The 17,731-nt window shown below is 45.5% G+C and overlaps 2 protein-coding genes across 3 annotated transcripts in view; both read right to left on the bottom strand.

The window, feature by feature from the left end:
• MIPEP (mitochondrial intermediate peptidase) overlaps positions 1 to 3,510 on the bottom strand; it is a 156,718-nt gene extending 153,208 nt beyond the window's left edge. For both annotated transcript variants that reach the window (XM_039873047.1, XM_039873046.1), the window contains exons 1-2: positions 3,225 to 3,510; positions 474 to 647 (exon numbers count right to left, since the gene is read on the bottom strand). In XM_039873047.1, the coding sequence (XP_039728981.1) occupies positions 474 to 647; positions 3,225 to 3,413 (363 nt within the window). In that variant the 5' untranslated portion in view covers positions 3,414 to 3,510. The remainder of the gene's footprint in view (positions 1 to 473; positions 648 to 3,224) is intronic.
• Positions 3,511 to 8,151: 4,641 nt separating this feature from the next.
• On the bottom strand, positions 8,152 to 15,069 carry C1QTNF9 (C1q and TNF related 9). The gene is made up of 3 exons (XM_039873096.1): positions 14,910 to 15,069; positions 10,439 to 10,501; positions 8,152 to 9,120 (listed from the first exon to the last, which is right to left on the bottom strand). Exons 1-3 carry the CDS (start codon positions 15,067 to 15,069, stop codon positions 8,348 to 8,350), a joined length of 996 nt encoding a protein of 331 aa, XP_039729030.1. The 3' UTR covers positions 8,152 to 8,347.
• Between the last annotated feature and the right edge of the window lie 2,662 nt (positions 15,070 to 17,731).

Raw genomic sequence — 17,731 nt, forward strand, 5'->3', positions numbered from 1 at the left:
CTGGGAAGACACTAGGTACACTTCTATTTCAATTTCAAAATGTGAAGGAAAAAAGTCTTTAATACAATCGATTTGTTGTCAAAACCTTATTTTTAATTAGAAAAGGCATTCCTAAAAAGGTTTATAAAACTGGTTTTTCACAAGATTAATTTTATTATAAATGAACAGATAAATTTCTATTAGAATTTTGGTAGAAGTTTTCATAAATAAAGAATCTTTGTCATATGAGTAATCATTCCTTTATTACATGTATATTTTACTAAATACACATATTGAAGTACAACTTCTAAATATCACCTTTTCCTATACGTTCTTCCCATTCCTAACAACATAACTGCACTGTAACAAACTACACCCAACAGCTCTCCACTAGTTCAAATGTTTTTAACCTTATGGCCTAATAGTAAAGCTAAGAAACTTTCGATTTTAACAACCTGGCAGAGAGGTAGTTGCAAGGCTTACACGCGTCTTACCAAGTCGGCCACCCTGCACAAGGCATCGGAGAGCTCGTCGAAGATGAGCACGGTCTGCGGCCCGGGCGGGGTGGCACACGCCCGCGCCACCAGCACGTCCGTCTTTCTCAAGGCCTGTTCTTGGGCGACACGAAACCCTTCAGGGGCACTGAGCTCAGGAACTCCAAAAAGACCCTGAAACCCAAAAAATATTTCTAATGTGTTACTAAAAATATGACTTTGGATATTCTGTATAAACACTTTTTTCATAAAGGAAATCCTGAGGCTTTTTGGTTCATCATATAATTATAATATCTGTGATGACAAATATCATTTTCACATTCTCCACGTTCTAAGAGTATGGTTTTCCTTCAATTTTTAATTATTTTCTATAACACAACAATAAAGTGATACAGATTCAAAATCCAGCTCTGTTACTACCACAGAACCTAACTCATAACAAAGATTAAATGAGATAATACGTGTTTAAAAGCAAAACAAAACATTTTAACAGTATCTGGCACACAGAGAGCATTGAATAGATGTTAGCTATAACCATTAGCTGTGTGACCCTGGCCAGGTTCTCTCTCCTCCTAGACCTAGTTTTTTTCACCAGGCACAATGGGGATGACACTACATATCCTGCAGTGTGCATACAGGTACCATTTTAGAAAGTATTATGTAAAGTCCTTAGGACACTGTCTGACACCGAGGTCCAGTACCTGTACCAGTTATTCCATAACTGTAAATTAGGGATAATGAGTTGATTATCGAGCACATAGATATTTTAGAAAGATTTAATGAACATGTTAAACCAAGTCGTGGCAGCGAATTTTATAATTTCAATATCTTGATAAAGACTAAAAATCACTCATCTAATGGGAAGGACCGTCTTCTTGAACCAGTTCAATCACACTTGTTCTAGCACTCAGGAAGGCAGGAAAAACCCACATACTTACTATGCATCTCCTGCCTGCCAAGAAGTGTACTATGCACTTTATACAGGTCTCGTCTGAACCACACAATCTCAGAGCGGGAACTAACATTCTCCTTTTACAGATAAGGGAACGCACTTTAAGAGAGTTTTAAAAAGGTTGAGGTCACCGATTAATAGTGGGGAGATCAGAACTTGAACAAGCTCCATATGTCTCTCCAAAGCTCACACTTTCTCCATACTTCTATACTGCAATTTATCTGTTTGAAAGTCTTCTCGCCTAAGAGGTGGTGCTTCCAGGGGCAGAAACTTGCCCTTCATCATTTTAACTGGTTTCCCAACATAGTGCCTAAAGTACAAGGAACTTGAATTAATGAAGTTAATGGAGCAGATATTGAACTTTGTAAATTAACTTGTAGATGCTTAACACGTTGATTTTGGGAAATATCATGTGGTAAAACCTTCAAGCCTGCTAAGGCCCACCATTTCTGCAAGAAGGGAAGTTAACCTCTCCTCAAAATACACTGGAAAGCTGAAGAAAATATACTTGGGGGCAGAGTAGAACCACAACCGAAAATAAATTTGATCTTTGCAATGATTTAATCTGAGTCTAAGTATAGACTAGTTGCACTTCCCAGTACACTTCCCCAAGCTCCTCTTGGGAATTCTAAACCTCAGACTACAAGTTATGGTAATACTAAGAAAAATAAACTTTTTGAGTCAAAATCCAATTCACATTATTTGAAAATGTGATTTCAGTACCAAAAATCGGAGTGTACAAAAGAAAACTAAGGCTAAAATTAGTTCTAGTTCATCCACCTAAAACCAAGCTCACCCTTCCCATCTCTCTGCTCAGTATCTATCTCCTCTTACATCAATTATGTTACTATCAATATCATTTATCTGTATGGAAATTGGTGTGGCAAATTTCATACAAAAATAATTTTTAAATAGACAAAGCTAATGGAGGTAAAATATGAAAACACTCACACCATTAAGTTTACTGCAACCATAACCTAGGTCCTTTATATGAAAGTTAGTGATATAACGAAGAAAGTAAAAAGGCAAAAAGTAAAACCCTAAAATGGGCAACATTCACAAATGCAAACTAGAACAGGCATCAGGTAAGTCAAGCTTGCCTTCCTCTCACCTTTAATTCATTCAATATTACTGTCTAATACCAAACACCATGCTGAGCAATGTGCGTACAGAAATGAATAGGAACCAAAGAATTCAGTCAGTAACTTCCTGGGGGAAGAAATCAATGTAACCAACTCCATCATACTATAGAAAATCAGGCTCTTCTCAGCAGAGCTGCGTCTTAAACGAAAATCAAGAGCCCAAAGGTTTGGGAAAAAGCTGATGAATTTCGGGCATCAGTGGAATTGCTAATGTCAGGACCGAAAGCGAATGTGTCCTTACGAAAAGAAAACTCGACACCTCATGTGAACTCACAGGTGGAGGCCTCTTTTGCACAGGTGTAGGGTTGGAACAAAAGCGAACTTTGGTGGGGGTTCGGGCTGTGTGAGGAGAGGGCGGGACCCGCAGGCGGAGATGAATTATTTTAAGTTCAAGTGGAGTGACGGGCTCACGCAGAGGACAGGTCCTGGGACCCATACTTCGGTGAGGGGACCACCAAAGGCCGCCCCGCTCCCTATAACCCAGCCCCTCAAAGAGGTGACGGGCAAGGTCACAGAGGACGCAAACGGAACCCTGCTATACAACGTGGGGGCTCCTCCCAGACCCAAACAAACTTGCCCAGAGCCCCACTGGCCGTGCGGAGAAAGAGGCCGCCTTATTTCGGGGAAACGAGGGGAGTCCCCGCCTGCACCGCTCACCCCGCGCTCGCCGAACAGGTCCAGGCGGCGGCTCTGGGGCTTGGCATTGAAGGCGGCGCCCACCGGAGACCAGCTGGTGCTGACCCCTCGGGCCCGAAGCCCGGCTCCGAAGCCGCCCAGGCCCGCTCGCCCGGGCCGCAAAACCGCTGCCCGGGCTCCCAGGCCGCCCAACTTGCCGGCACACAGCATTGTGTAGCCGGCGTACAGCACTGTGTAGCCGGCGCGGGAGCCCAGTCCCGGCTCCGCTGTTCCTGCCGGAAGCACGCGCGCCGCGTTTCCAAGGAAGCGGATCACGCCGCGTCACGTGACGCCCACGCTTCCGGGTCGGGGCGCGGGGCCCGCAAGACGTGGGCACGTCGGCGTCCCGGGGCAAGAGCGTAACCCCGCTGCTTCCTTGGCAGCCGCTGCGATCTCGCGCCCCCGTGTGCTCGGAGGTCTCCTCTTCCTCCACGTGACTCCAGGAGGCGGGCCGCATCTCACCACGCGACGAATTCTTCCAGGAGGGGCAGTGGAACCCCAGAGAAGGCGGCGTGAGAGGTCTGAAGGCCTTCTCAGATGTCACAGGACCAATGACTCAATCGGCTTCTGCTTGAAAAGGTTGAAATTAAATATGCAGTGTGACTGCACGTCACTGCAGGGGAATCAAATAAATCTTCATCTATTTTGACTTCAAAAATTATAATAATAATGTACAACATAAGTTCGAAAAAGGAAGATTTCGCCAAACCAAAGTCAACAAGATGGGCATGAAAAGATTTGGGGGCGAGAAAGGTATTAGGGACTTGTGATTTGGAGTGTGGCATGGTGCTGTCTCCAGACACCGGCCACTTCTTGATCTATCAGTGGATGGGGCTGCTGAATTCCAAACATGAGACTGTCCCCTTGAGAATGGACCTTTCTGTGGACGGGAAGCCAAGTGACCCGGTGTGAGAAAGCCCAGGAAAGTAAGGAAGGAGAGCCTGCTATGCATAGCCTTCTGACAGCTCCTCAAAACATCCTCTCTCCACCTCAGCTTGAAACGGAAACTGGATTCTCAGTGATTCCAACAAATCAATGTCTGAATGCAGAGGGCTTTGAGGGTCGTGGTCTTCTGTGAACAAAATAAAGCATGATTCATGTATCGTGCATACCTAGGGTGTGACTTGTACAAAGGAAGGAGAACCCATGCAAACCTTTTTTATTGCATGGTAACTACAGTTAAATTTTCTTAAATGTGGTTTATTTAGAGCGTTATCTCAGCTGAATGTGTGAGCTTAAAGGAACAACATTGCCTGCTGGGTTAAGAACCTTCTCTAAAGTTCCAGAGAGCCAGAAGCAAAAGCCAAGAGGTGTGCATGCTCCCTCCAGAAAGCTTCTAAATGTTCCCCCTTCCTCACCCCCAAACAATTTAGTTTTAAATGGAGTTTGTTTTCAATTTAGCCTGGTAAGGAGGAAAAGCCCAAGTGATGATGATGATGAAAATGATGATAAATAATTAAAGTTCAGTTAAGACAATACTATTGTGTACCTATACAATTCTTTACAACTTAACTGTAAATTCTATATTTCATTGTGTATATAAGGTAAATTGTGAGTTCCTTTTTTACTGTTTTCTTATCAAAGATTTAAAGCTATTTAAAATCCCCAAATTCCTAACTCCATGTTGATTAATATCACTTTATTTGTAACTGGTTGGTTCTTAGGGGACTTGGTGGCAGCCACCCCACATTGCAGACCTAACACCTGTATAGCAGGCCCTTACAAAGATGTCAGATATGCCATCTAAAAAAGAAAATTCATCAATATATTCGACAAAAATGCTTAATTTATCATATATTTTTTAAAAAGGAGTTTCAAATCCGAGAGCCTTCCTTTACCCCAAAATGGTTTTTATACAAGGGTACCTAACCGTCTACAATGCGAACATTTAAGCCTAAGAATGCCCTCAATGAATGATGACTCGTGCCAAGTTAACAAGGTGTCTTGTGTCTCAGAGCGCCTGTCATCGTTAGACTTTTTAAAATTGTAGTCCAGATTCACAGACAACCAATGAGAAATAATCCCAAATGGCATACTAGACCGCCGCCCCCACCCCATCAATGGTATCTCTTTGAAGATCTTTAAAACATGTTTTACAGCTCATATTCTGTATTTGCCCTACAAAAATTATTTTGTAAAAACTTGGATCCTATGTCTTGGTCATAGATTCTACTTTTTTCCTTTATGCTTATCTCAGCCTATAAAGTTGTAGCCTTAAATAGAAGGGAGTCAGCACATTGTGGACCCAGTCCTTGTTGGGTATACAACAAAACTAGACTTTAAACAGGAAAAACAGCTTGGGTTATTACAATTCAAAAAATGCTAAAGAATAAAGACATTCTGGCTAAATAAGGAAGCAAAATGATCAGTCATCCAATAGGAAGAAGTAGGGCATGAGGCAAGCTCTGGATCTGGGGTGCAAAATTTAAGGAGGCACTCACTCTTGGGGTAAAGTCAGCACCTGAGAGTGAGTGCCTCCTTAAATTTTGCATGCAGGGTGCCTCACCTGCTTCACCCTAGTCCAGACTCTGTTCTAGAAGAAATATATATTAAGCAAGGCCAGTAAAATACCTATAAATAGAAATTATTTCTGTATATTTCTCAATATTTTTTCTTACCAGCAAGCAATTTTTCAATATCCCATGTACAGCCGTGCTACCTGCTCCTAACGATAATTCAGAGAAGTCCACCTTTCCCTGAGAGGGAAGATATCACCATAACTGCGTCGACTCGGTTGGAGTATGGATAGCATGGCGGTTAAATCCCAGTTTGAAGGGATGTATCCTATCAGACACACATTCTGGGCTGTGGTTCAGAAAATGGTATAGCCTGACTCTGCACTGAGCTTGAGTCCTTTTGCGTTTCTATTAGTTGCTTTCTACTAGTAGAAAAGTGAATTGAGTTAACTTGTGAGGGCTGAAACTGCACCAAACTATTAAATTCAACCTCTATTGCACAATGGGAGACTGAGGCACAGAAAGGCTGAAAACGTCTGTCCTACATAACGCACCAAATTCACGTTCCTTTGTCGTGGCTGAAACAACCCATACATCTCAGTTCTGTCTGGGGCTTTTTCCTCTACAATCGGGCCACCCCTCCCGTTGGACCATGGGTCACTTAAATTTTTTCAGGAGGATGTGGTGGTAACAATAACATAAAACAAAACGAACACCTGCATCAATCTGGATTAAGCGAGCAGAGGATTTGTTGGCTCACACAGCAAAACAGTCCAGGGTACTCTGCCTTCAGGTACAGCTGGATTTGGGGCCCTAAACAATGTCACCGAACTAGGTTCTCTCCAGCTCTTCAGCCTGGTTCTCCAGCTCTGTAGATGAGCAGAATGGCTAGCAGGTCTAACTGCTGAAAAAGATCTTGCCTTTTTTTTTTCAATGTCCCTTCAAAAGTTGCAGATGGCACGTCATTGGCTCTGACTGGAGCAAGTGCCATCTTGGAAGTCATCACCGAGGAGGCGCTGTTCTGATTAGCCACACCTGAGTCCTGCGCCCACCCCCACAGAGGAGCGTCACCAACATCTGAAAGCCTGGGCCTGGGAGTGGACATTAGGACATTTTCATCAGAAGAAAGGGAAGTGGATGGTGCCTGTCTGAACAAGAAATTTTGGCTGTAGGCCTGAAGGTCAAGTTTCCCTTTTACTCTACAATCTTAGTAAATTCATCCCTAACATCCACTTCACACTGTAACTCTGGTGTCTCTGTCCAGTAACCTTTTTCTCTTGCGTAGCTCATATAAAATTTTAGAAGGTAAATGGTGAAAACTATCCAATGGGATTTGCCCTGCTGGGTTTCAGACTTGTTTGGGACCCACGGTCCCTTTTTGCCTTCCTCCTCCTTCCCTTTTAAAATGGGATGGCTGTCCTGTGCCTGTCTCACCATTGGTTTTAGAAGTACGTAACTTGCCGTCTGGTTTCACAGGTTCACAGATACAGAATTTTGCCTCAGGTTGATTCATTCACACAATAGATCTCACGTATAACTGACTTAAGTGATTTAGATCGTGAGATCTCTGACTTTGAGTTGATATTTAGATGAGATTTTTGGATTTAGAGTTGATGCTGAAATTGTTAAGGTGTTTGTGGATGCTGAGATGAGATGGATGTGTTTTGCACATGGGAAGAACTCGAATTTTGGGGATCGGAGAGCAAACTGTTACGGGTTGAGTCGTGTCTACGGAAAAGATATGTCGAAGTCGTAACCCTTCGTATCTGTGAATGTGCCCTTATTTTGAAATAGGGTCTTTGCAGATATAATTAGGTTAAGATGATGTCATACTTAGGCCCATCCTAATTTAATATAATTGGCGTCCTCATAAGAAGAGGGGATTTTGTGCACAGAGGGAAGATGGCCATGTGAAGTCAGAGGTAAAGCTTGGAGTGAAGCCCATGAATGTCTGGGACTGCTAGAAGCTGGGAGCATCAGGACAGGATGCTCTCCAAGAGGCTTTGGAGGGGACCTGGCCCTGCCAGCACCTTGATTTGGGGCTTCTAGCCTCCAGAACTGTGAGAATAAATTTTTGTTGTTTGAGCCACCCAGTGTGTGGTACTTTGTTATAGCAATTTCAGGAAACCAATACAGATTCAAGTCTGGCAAAGGTTTGCTAGACAACTATTTGTTGAATTGAATGGCAAGTAAAACCTAAGTTAGAATATGAGCGAAGTGTTCCCCTTTCTGGAATGTCTCATTGTCACCAGCTTAAAACTCCTATTAGTTGCTAAGCGGAAAAAACATTTTCCTTTTCCTTCTCCCTAATGTCCTCAGAAATACACCTGAGAGATAAATCATATTATGGCTCCTCCGAGTACTAAAATGATAGCAAAACACTCTTCCCACAAGAAATGCAAACGAAAGGATGTTTCAGGTAACGGGAATGACGAAAATATTCAATTATAATAAATGACGCAAGTATTTAAAAATTTACTCTCAGAGGGTGAGTTACATAGAATCTGTTTTCGGAACAACTTTCCAGTTTCCACCTCTTTATGATTATGAAAACAATGAGTAATTCATATAGAAACGTTACGTAACCACGTCTCCGCTGAACTAATTCTGATGTATAGCGAGGCAGATTTATTTACAGACGCTTCCGCATCAATTGGTGCTGAACAAAAGGAAGCCCGTGAAGGTCGTGTCGTCATCCTCATCCGCAAACAAGCCGTTAAACCTCTCTCCTCCTGTCGCTTGCATCCACACCTCGTCCCCAAGCTTCAGCTGCAGAACGATGCCCCCGGAGGCCTGGTCCTCAGAGCTCATGTAACTGTCCTTGGTGTGCAGAACCTTTACCCCATTTTTGATCAAAGATACCTGCACGTTCCTGGAGAACACGGTGATGTGGTAGGTGAAGTAGTAGACCCCGGCAACGTGGCACGTGAATTTCCCCGTAGCTATGTCGTAGTGGTTGAATTCGTTGTACAGGATCCTGTCAAACTTGACGGGCACATCCGAGGGCGGGAACTTGCTCAGCACGGTAAGCCCCACGGTGAAAGCGCTTTTCGGCAAGACTGGCATCTCACCAATTTTCCCTTTTTCTCCGCGATCCCCTTTCCAGCCCCTCATTCCCCGCACTCCTGGCTCACCTTGGGGCCCCAGCGGCCCAGCCTCTCCCTTGGGACCAGGCTTTCCAGGGGGGCCTACGGGGCCCGGTAAACCAGTTGGGCCCAAAGGACCAGTGTTGCCCCTTAGCCCTTCTGGACCAGTGGAACCCACATCACCTTTGTCTCCCTTCGGCCCTTGAGGGCCCGTCTCTCCCCTGAGCCCTTTCTCCCCCGGGGAACCAACGAATCCCTTTGGCCCGTGTTTGCCTGGCGGTCCTCTCGAGCCTGGATCACCTTTGATGCCTTTCGCTTCAACTTTTCCATCTGCTCCTAAGTAGGGGAGGAAAGAACAAAGGAAGACATGATTTATGAAACATTGCCTTGTAAAAAAAACAACTTGGGTTTTCCATCATCGAGCATATGAGCACAATGTAGCTCGGCATGCGCTCAGGGTTTGAAAATTCACTCCCAAATCGCACAAGCACAAAAATCACCTTCAACCTCCGCCTACTAGACGGTGTCGGGCTCACGTTATCAGTTATCACCCCTTAGCACCTGGGTCACTATGAGCAACACACACCTTGAGGATCCCGAAGAACAGCAGAGGGCGGATCAACTCAGGTGACTTTCAGTAAACCGACCCTCGGTTATGTGACATCCCCCAAAAAGTGCCTCACGGGACTGAACACCAAATAAAGCCTTCTGGGTGGCATCGATGGCTCTCTTGTCCAGCCCCACCTGTGACGTGCCGACCCCATCGCACACTTGGTCATTCACAGGTCCACTCGGCACGTCCTCGCCCCCTGCCTGGGCTAGAGAGCACTGGTTCTGAGCATGCACCCCGGACTTCAAGGCCAGAGTTCAGCCCCCTCTCCACTGCCATACCGGGGACCGGCCACCTTCCCCCCTGTTTCCTCCTCCACGGTGTTAGGATAGTGTTGCTGCCCCGTTTGTAGGCCATCGTACTGAGTCTATACATGAAAAGCACTTGGAACAACCTCGTGTGAAGCGAATGTTATGTGTTTGCCCGTATGACCATTCTCCCATCCCATCAGTCACAGCTGCCAAGAGTTTGTCCTACCCTTCAGAGCCACCTTATCCCTGTAGTGTCGCCAGATGCACTGAGTCGAAACGCCGTGTCATTCCTCAATTGCTCGCACACCAGCTCAGGCTTCGGAAAACTATGGCCCACGGGCCAAATCCGGCCTCCTGTCTGGTTTTGTATGGCCCACAAGCTAAGAACGCTTTACGTTTTTAAGAGGTCACAAATAATATTCAGCGATGCATGAAAATTACATAAAATTCAGGTTTCAGTTATCGTAGAGTTTTCTTGGAACATAGCCCCCCCATGTATCGTGTGTATCTATGGCTGCTTTTCGCTACAATAGCAGAATCGAGTAGTTGTGTTGGAGACCGCGTGGCCTGCAAAGCTGAAAATATTCACTATCTGGCCCTTGGCAGAGAAGTTTGCTGATCTCTGCACTGAATCATGAGCTTCTGGAGAGGAGGACCTGTGTCACCTTCGTCATTGCATCCTCACTGGTCCAGCCCAAGTGAAGAACCTGTTCTTGCTAAGCATTTACCAATTGTTGCTCAGTCATCGATAGTTCAGTATCAGAGCCCGGTAAAACGGGACGCCATTTCTGACCTTTTTCTCCTTTCTCTCCATTCATTCCATCCTTCCCTGAATCACCAGGGCGTCCTGGTTCTCCTAGGTGGGAAAGAAGAAAAAAAAACGGGAGTAAAACTCCAATTTTCCTGATTTTCCTAGACATCAGTCTCAACCAGTGGTGTAGACTGGATGGTCCTGGGGGTGCCCCCCAGCCCGGACACACACACACACACACACACACACACTCTCCCCACAGAAGTGCAGGGGGAGGCAGGCAGGTGTGAGCAAGCAGCAAAGGGGGCTGAGCTGTGTAGAGGAAGTGAATTATGAAATGCATGGGGTGGACCTCCCAAGCGGCCGGCTCCAAGAAGGCAGGACAAGAACGAGATGTGTGCTTGTCCAGATGATCACGACTGCATTTGCTCATGCAATGGACGCTCAGGAGGGGACTGGACGTCAGAAGCCCTGGGCGACTTTCTCATTTCTGCTGCTTTTCCATCGTTCTTGCAGAGAGCGGGGTGGAAAGTTTACTAGCCTTCGTGCTGCGGTTACACAGCACGATTTGGGATAGAAGGGAGGGTTCTGGAAGGATCTCTCTAGCGCCTTAGGGTGGTGGTAGACGTCACCGATTGAGTTGGCACGGCAGACTCCATTGGAAACATCCGGTGGGTGAGGTTTGGCCGACCGCACATAAGTCCCGGTGCTCGGACGGGCTGCCCCGAGCTCCAGCTTCCCGTGTGTCAGTCGACAGGATGGAGGTGGCTCCAGGCATGGCAGTAGGAGGGCTCACCAGGATGTGGTTCGCTCCAGACTCCAGCTTCCCAAACGATAGCGTCAGATACCCCGTACTTCAGCCCCACTGACCCAGTTGTGGTGACGAAGCAAGCTGGGCCAGTTTCCAAGTCTTGACAAAGGACTGACATGGGCAGATTCATATCAGTGATGTCTGGTCTCCTGGGGCTCCAGGCAGGCTCTGGGTCCTGGCGCGGGGGTGGAGCGGGGGAGTCTCTGGGCAGACGTCACCCCTGCATTTACCTCCTCCTTTTCTTTCCCTGTCCACTCCCTCACTGGCCCACTCCAGAGTCTTCCTCTCCTCCCTGCTTTTCGGTTTCCCTGCTCACTTCTCAATTCTTCCATCTCTAGAAGAATGGCCTCCAAACTTTCATGATCGTGCACCTCCAAGTAACAAAGGATGAACGCGTACTCTAATGAATGCGCATTTATGCATTTATCAATTACATACGGATAGTGTTCTAAAAACATGTTCATCATAAAACGTACACACAAATACATTTGAAGAGGGTAAGATAAAGATGAAGCTGATTTTTAATAAGTGTGATTAAAGACACTTCTAAGAAACGTGTATATATAATATAAACTGCACAAAGCATATATCTCTATCTCCATATCTCTATCTCTATCTCTATCTCTATCTCTATCTCTATCTCTATCTCTATCTCTATATCTGCTTTGAAGAAACATGTAAAATGCCAAAGAACAGATACCATTGAGGAAGACAGAGATTCAGTAGGGGACAAGTAGAGAAATTTGTTGAACATATGAACATTTGTCTTTACTTTTTTATCTATTTTTTATCTCCTTTGGCGTACGTAAAATATTTTAACATACAAAAAAAAAAATTAAAATCCCATATGTTTGGAAATAAGACATACACACCCACTCTCAAGTCAGAAGGATGAGCACCCGAAGGCGAGACTGTCACCCCACCCTGCCAGGCTCCCGTGGCCAGAAGTGTGCTGAGCTGCAGAACTGTGGCCTTGAGACTGGAGCAAAGTGCATGCAGAGGTTTTTAGAGAAAGAGAAAATGTGACCCTGGGAGTTTGAGGTCCAGGCTTTCATCTGGAAGAGTCTAAAGAAGCAGCCGAGCGAAGCTGCCCAAACGGTGAGGCGTGAGGAATGCCCACCGCCTCTGGAGTCTGGCTGTGGGCGGGCTAGGTGGGTGCCTGCGGGGGTGCCCGGCTACAGGTGTTCAGTCAGGGCCTGCCCAGGAAAAGTGCTGCCGAGGCAAGGGGACCCTGACAGCGAGGGAGTGCGTGAAAAAACTGGGGAGCTTTCAGAGGCAGTGAGGCAATGAGCGCATTGCCCACTCCAAGGAATGGTGCAGAAGGGGGTCCACAAAGAACCCCAAAAGAATCTCACGAGAGAAAAGCCAGCTTTGAGTCGTCTTCTTCAGAGAGCACCCACGCCAGATTTTAACAGCACCAACTAAGTAATACCTTCTTGCGCCCCTTCTCCTCGGCCCTGCCCCATCTTGGGAGTCAAGCGTGGCCCTTTCAGTGAGGAGGGACAGTGGACGTGAAAGGTGGAGGAATTACGAAGACACAGGTGTAACCTGAGCACAATAAGCCTGTGGTGTCTGAGTGCGTGTGCATGTGTGCACGTGCGCGCGCGCGCGCACGCACACACACACACTACACAGTCCCAGTGGGAGAGTAGAAACAAGGATTTCATTAAGACTGAGGTATTGCCATGAGCCTGGACTGGGCTTTTTACAACCCAGACATCAGACAGGTCTAATGCCTAAGATACGGACTTATTGGAGACGTGATCCAGCAGGAGACCCCACAGAGCAGACTTGCAGGGTGACGGACAAAGAGAAGTGACATTGCTTCCTGGTGACCCTCTCCTTCATCCAGCCCACCCAATAAACGGGCTAGACTACCAAATGCCATGAGCAGGAAGAGAACACCTAGACTTTCATTCATCTGGGCAGCAGACTTCCGGTACTAAGTCACTGAGTACTTGTTTCTCCAAATCTTAACAAAGGCTTTTTTAAAAATCCATATTCCAACAGCATTTGCTGGCAAAGCATTAATTTTAGTCCATCCTGAAATTGCCTTCTGCATATTATTTCAAACATTTTTAGAATAGCCAGAGGAATATCTAATCTTCTGACATGATTAATAAATATCAAAAGTGACTTCTAAATGTTTATCGTTAAGTTTGGTGACGATTTTCTCCTATTTAATGTATTGCTGAGAAAAAAATGACAGAGGTTTGTGTTCACATTTCACACAGTCCTGAAATACCTTATTAACTGGGGTGCTTCTTTCTATAAATGACTGATATCTCATGGTACAATTTAGAGTTAGGATGAGGTTCGCTTTAATAGATGTAAATATAAATTCACATGCGCAAAGCCTTAATAATTTCTAGGTTTTGTCAGACTTCTTGTCCAATCTGACTAGTTCATCAGTGTTTTTTTTTCCCTAATAACATACTACTGAAGAGCTTACACTCAGGCTAGAAATGACAGCTGTGTTGTTTGCGTGTGTCTTTTATGTTTCTGCCCTCAACCTTCAGTTTGTTGGCAGGAGTATTTTAGGCATCCATCTATTGTGATAGCTCAATAGTATAGTTTGAACCCACCCTGGCCTGGGTACGCACAACTGCACATAAATAGGTACACATAACTGGGTACACTGAGGCTCCCACTCTCCCCACAGGACACATTTCAAGCCTCAAATGACACCTGTCCATCTGCAAATGGTCTGAGCGAGGCCAACCATGCCAATGCACACACAGGCACCCCCCAGAGATCGTGCAGGGTCGCTCCCAGACCACCTCAATGAAGCGAGTCATCATCTTTTTGCAGGTGGGGGGGGTCTTGACTTCTGCAGGTGGGGGGGTCTTGACTTGGATTTGTAAAAAAGGTAACATCTGTGAAGCACAATAAAGTGAGTGCCAAAAAAAAGAGGTATACCTCTATTAAATATTTTCAAAGCTCAATTTTTTTTCCTTCACTTAAATTTATCTTGTTAAATGTCCGTAGACGTTCTGATGTTTTCTTCCTGCTCCCAAAGGGTTCATTCGGCTTATGGTCAGACCAGGGCTCAAGAACCCCGTTCAAAAACCAAGCCGATCGGTTAGTGTTATGAAAATCGCTCCCACATCCAGGCTTTTGCAAATTTCCTTTCTTGGGGCTGGATCCTGTCCCCCAAACCTCAAACCCTGGGGGCAGGCCCCAACATATGACATAGATCCGTGAGGAGCAGCTTCGGTATGGCTTCAGGCGATCATCCATTTTTGTATTCTCTGTCACTCTACGTCGCCTGCCTGACCGCAGGGCGAGCATCAACTCTCATGCGCCCTGCAACTGGGTGCTCTGTGCCAAACACTTGGCAACTGGATCTCTCTAGAGGCCCCATGTGCCACTGATCCGTTGTACCTGTCACTTGAGGCAGGAAGATCTATGACATGATATACACCTGAAAATGGCCGTGCGGTAGCAAAGCTGACGGCTGACAACAGGTTTCTCCACTAGACGAGAAAGTCCACGAGGATGGGGGTCTTCTCAGCCTTGTACTGTACTCTAGTGCTGAGTGCAGAACCTGGCATGGGGCAGGCTCTCAGTGTTTGCTGGACTATGGGCGAACGGATGATGGGAGGATGACCACGCAGGTGATGAATGAATGAATGAATGAATTAGGTAAAAAGAATGGAGGAATACATGGAAGGGCAGCTGACGCCACCAGGGGGTGAATACCTGCTTCTCCTTTGTCACCCTTTGCTCCGTCTCGTCCATCTCTTCCGGGCAAGCCATTGTGACCAGGGTTCCCAGGGACGCCAGGGTGCCTGCACGTGTCCTGGGAGCGCACGTTCCCTGTGCAGATTCCGGTGGCAAGCAGGAGCCACCAGATCCTCATGGTTCAGAGGACAGAGCTGAACGGAAAGAGAAACACAGACCGAAAAGGGAAAGTTTTGCCTCTCTGCCTTGCCGTGGGAAATGGACCCACCCAGGCGAAACCTGGACGGAGTGCTCAAGCTGGTGGCAGACTAAGCTGCTCACATCAGAAGGACATTGTCCTTGGAAGGGACACATGTGATCGGGCCCACAAGCAAGGAGAAAGCCAACTTCCAAGTCAGGACACTTCCATTCATCATTTCGCTTTGGGCAAACCACATTTTGGGAGCCACGAGAGAGACTGATGCTCACTGATCTCACAGAGCTGCTGTAAAATCCGAATTTGATCACCATGTGCATGAAAGCACACTGTAAATAGCGAAGCAAACATAGAATTAGTATCGGATCCAGCCACCCCGCCTCTGGGTACATATGCAAAAGAACCGAAAGCAAAGCCTCGAAGAAATATTGGCACACACATGTTCACAGCAGCATCATTCACAACGGCCGAAAGGGGGAAGCAGCACACATGTCCACTGACGCATGAGCGGATGGAAAAAATGTGGTCTATCGATACCATGGAATATTAGTCACACTTAAAAACAAAGACAATTCCGCCACACGCGACGACACGGATGAACCTCGAAGACGTATGCTCTGTGAAAAGAAGCGAGTCACAAAAGAGCCAGTATTTCACGATTCCACCTATGTGTGGTACCTGGACTAGTCGAGTTCATAGAGACGGGGTAGAATGGCGAGTGCCTGGGGCCGTGTGGAGAGGTAGAGGGAGTCACTGTTCAGTGGGGACAGAGTTCCAGGTTGGGAGGCTGGAAACAGCCGGACAGTGTGGATGTACTTAACACCAGTGACCTGTGCACTTAAAAGTGACTGAAACGGTAAATTGTGTTATGCGTATTTTACCACAGTAAAAAATAAAATAAAATAAAAATAGTAAAGCTTTCAAGCTATCCTACTATGATATTTCGAGTTCGGGTTTTGTTTTCACGGGAGGCCACGGTGAAGAAAGGCACACTTGCACCCGCGGAAGGGCACGCGGCTCGAGAAGCCCTCTTTCAAGTCCTCCCTGCGAGTCGTTGATTTGCTTTCCGACCTCATCAGCAGCTAAGACAATGCTGGCGTGTGAGGTGGGGCCTGAGATCTAGGGAGGGGAGCAATGGATCCGGTGGAATGTTCTAGACAAAGAGAACAGCTCAGGCAAGATGCCGTGGTGGAACCAACACTCGGGATGTGGGGGGCCCCCCTGACCGGATCGAAGCTCCCCGCGGGGACACAGCACCCTGTCCCTCTCTTTCAGAGCGCCATGGGTGAGGGGTTACACTTGTTTTTGTAATTATGTAACTAAAAATCTGGTTACCCATCTGAGAGTATTTTCCTCATTATTATATTCCCAGTACTCAATTTTAAGCCTGGAACAGCAGGATGAATAAATATGACTGTATCATGGCAGATATCTTAGGACTCAAAAAAATGACAACATACATTTAGTGCAACTGGTCAGAAGCCAGAACCTCTGCTGAAGGCAGTGGAAGTCTGCACAGCCCTTTGGAGAGTTAAAGAGAAAAGACGTCCATATCTAAGACCAAGTAATCTCTCCCTTAAAATTCTTCTCAGTAACCCACAGTTTGTGTGCCAAACGCGTTAACCACAGCACCGTCTGTAACAGTGTAACAACATTGCGTGATGTGTAATAACGTTGTTTTAGTAAGCAGAATATTACATAACCACTAGAATAATTATGAAGGAAGTTCTTATAGAAATATGTAAAAGATATATGTCGTGTCGAATTTTTTTTTAAATATACTAAAGTACCGTGCACATTACGAATGTACCTATGTAATTACATATGCATATTGACAAAAACTAGAAGCAAATAGATCTAATTGAACGTGGTTGCTTTGGAATGGTGGGATTCTGGGAGTTTCTCCTTTTTCAAAAAAATGCTTTTTTACAGGGTCTGTAAAAATATTTCTAGATACATATTTTTAAAAACCAGATAGTCTCTGTCATCCAAAGGATGATATCGCCACCGTATGGAGGCCTCTAAATGTCACAGGGCTTGAGGCAGATGGAGTATTTTTAGAAAAGGAAATACAGATGTTTCCCTTTGTAGTCACAACCTTACGCCATTTGGGGAAATTGAGTTGAGTTTTCTTAGAGCCAGATCCCATAAATAACCTACACCGGCCTCATTCGCTTAACTCAGAAGTGACTGGCAGTAAGTAGTCAAATCTAAACTGTGCGGACCAACCTCTTTTAAGGGGTCTTTATCTTTCCCTTTTTAAGTTTTTTTTTTAAAAAATGTGTGTTCCAATTATTCCAATAATAAAAAGGTTACGAGATCATACACTTGTGATAAATTCCGTGTTCTTCTCCAGCTGTAGAAAAGCTAAGATAAAAGCAAACACCTTCTCTCACTATTCTGCATACTCGATATAGGCAGAGACTGTAGCTCACTTGCTTATACTTCATGCCTAGCGTGAAGACAACCTTCGATGATTGATTTTTGAATAATTAAAGATACTTGCCACTCACATAAGCAATAAGTAAGTTATGGCATTATATCTAATAAGAAAATTTCGGAGAAGGACATGAGGGTTTGCACAAAGAATGCAGTAGAATTTGTATTAATATACTATTTTAAAAAATAAAAAGAAAATGCATTT

Source organism: Pteropus medius, unplaced genomic scaffold (genome assembly GCF_902729225.1).
Source record: "Pteropus medius unplaced genomic scaffold, Ma_sr-lr_union100, whole genome shotgun sequence".
Classification (NCBI taxonomy): Eukaryota; Metazoa; Chordata; class Mammalia; order Chiroptera; family Pteropodidae; genus Pteropus; species Pteropus medius.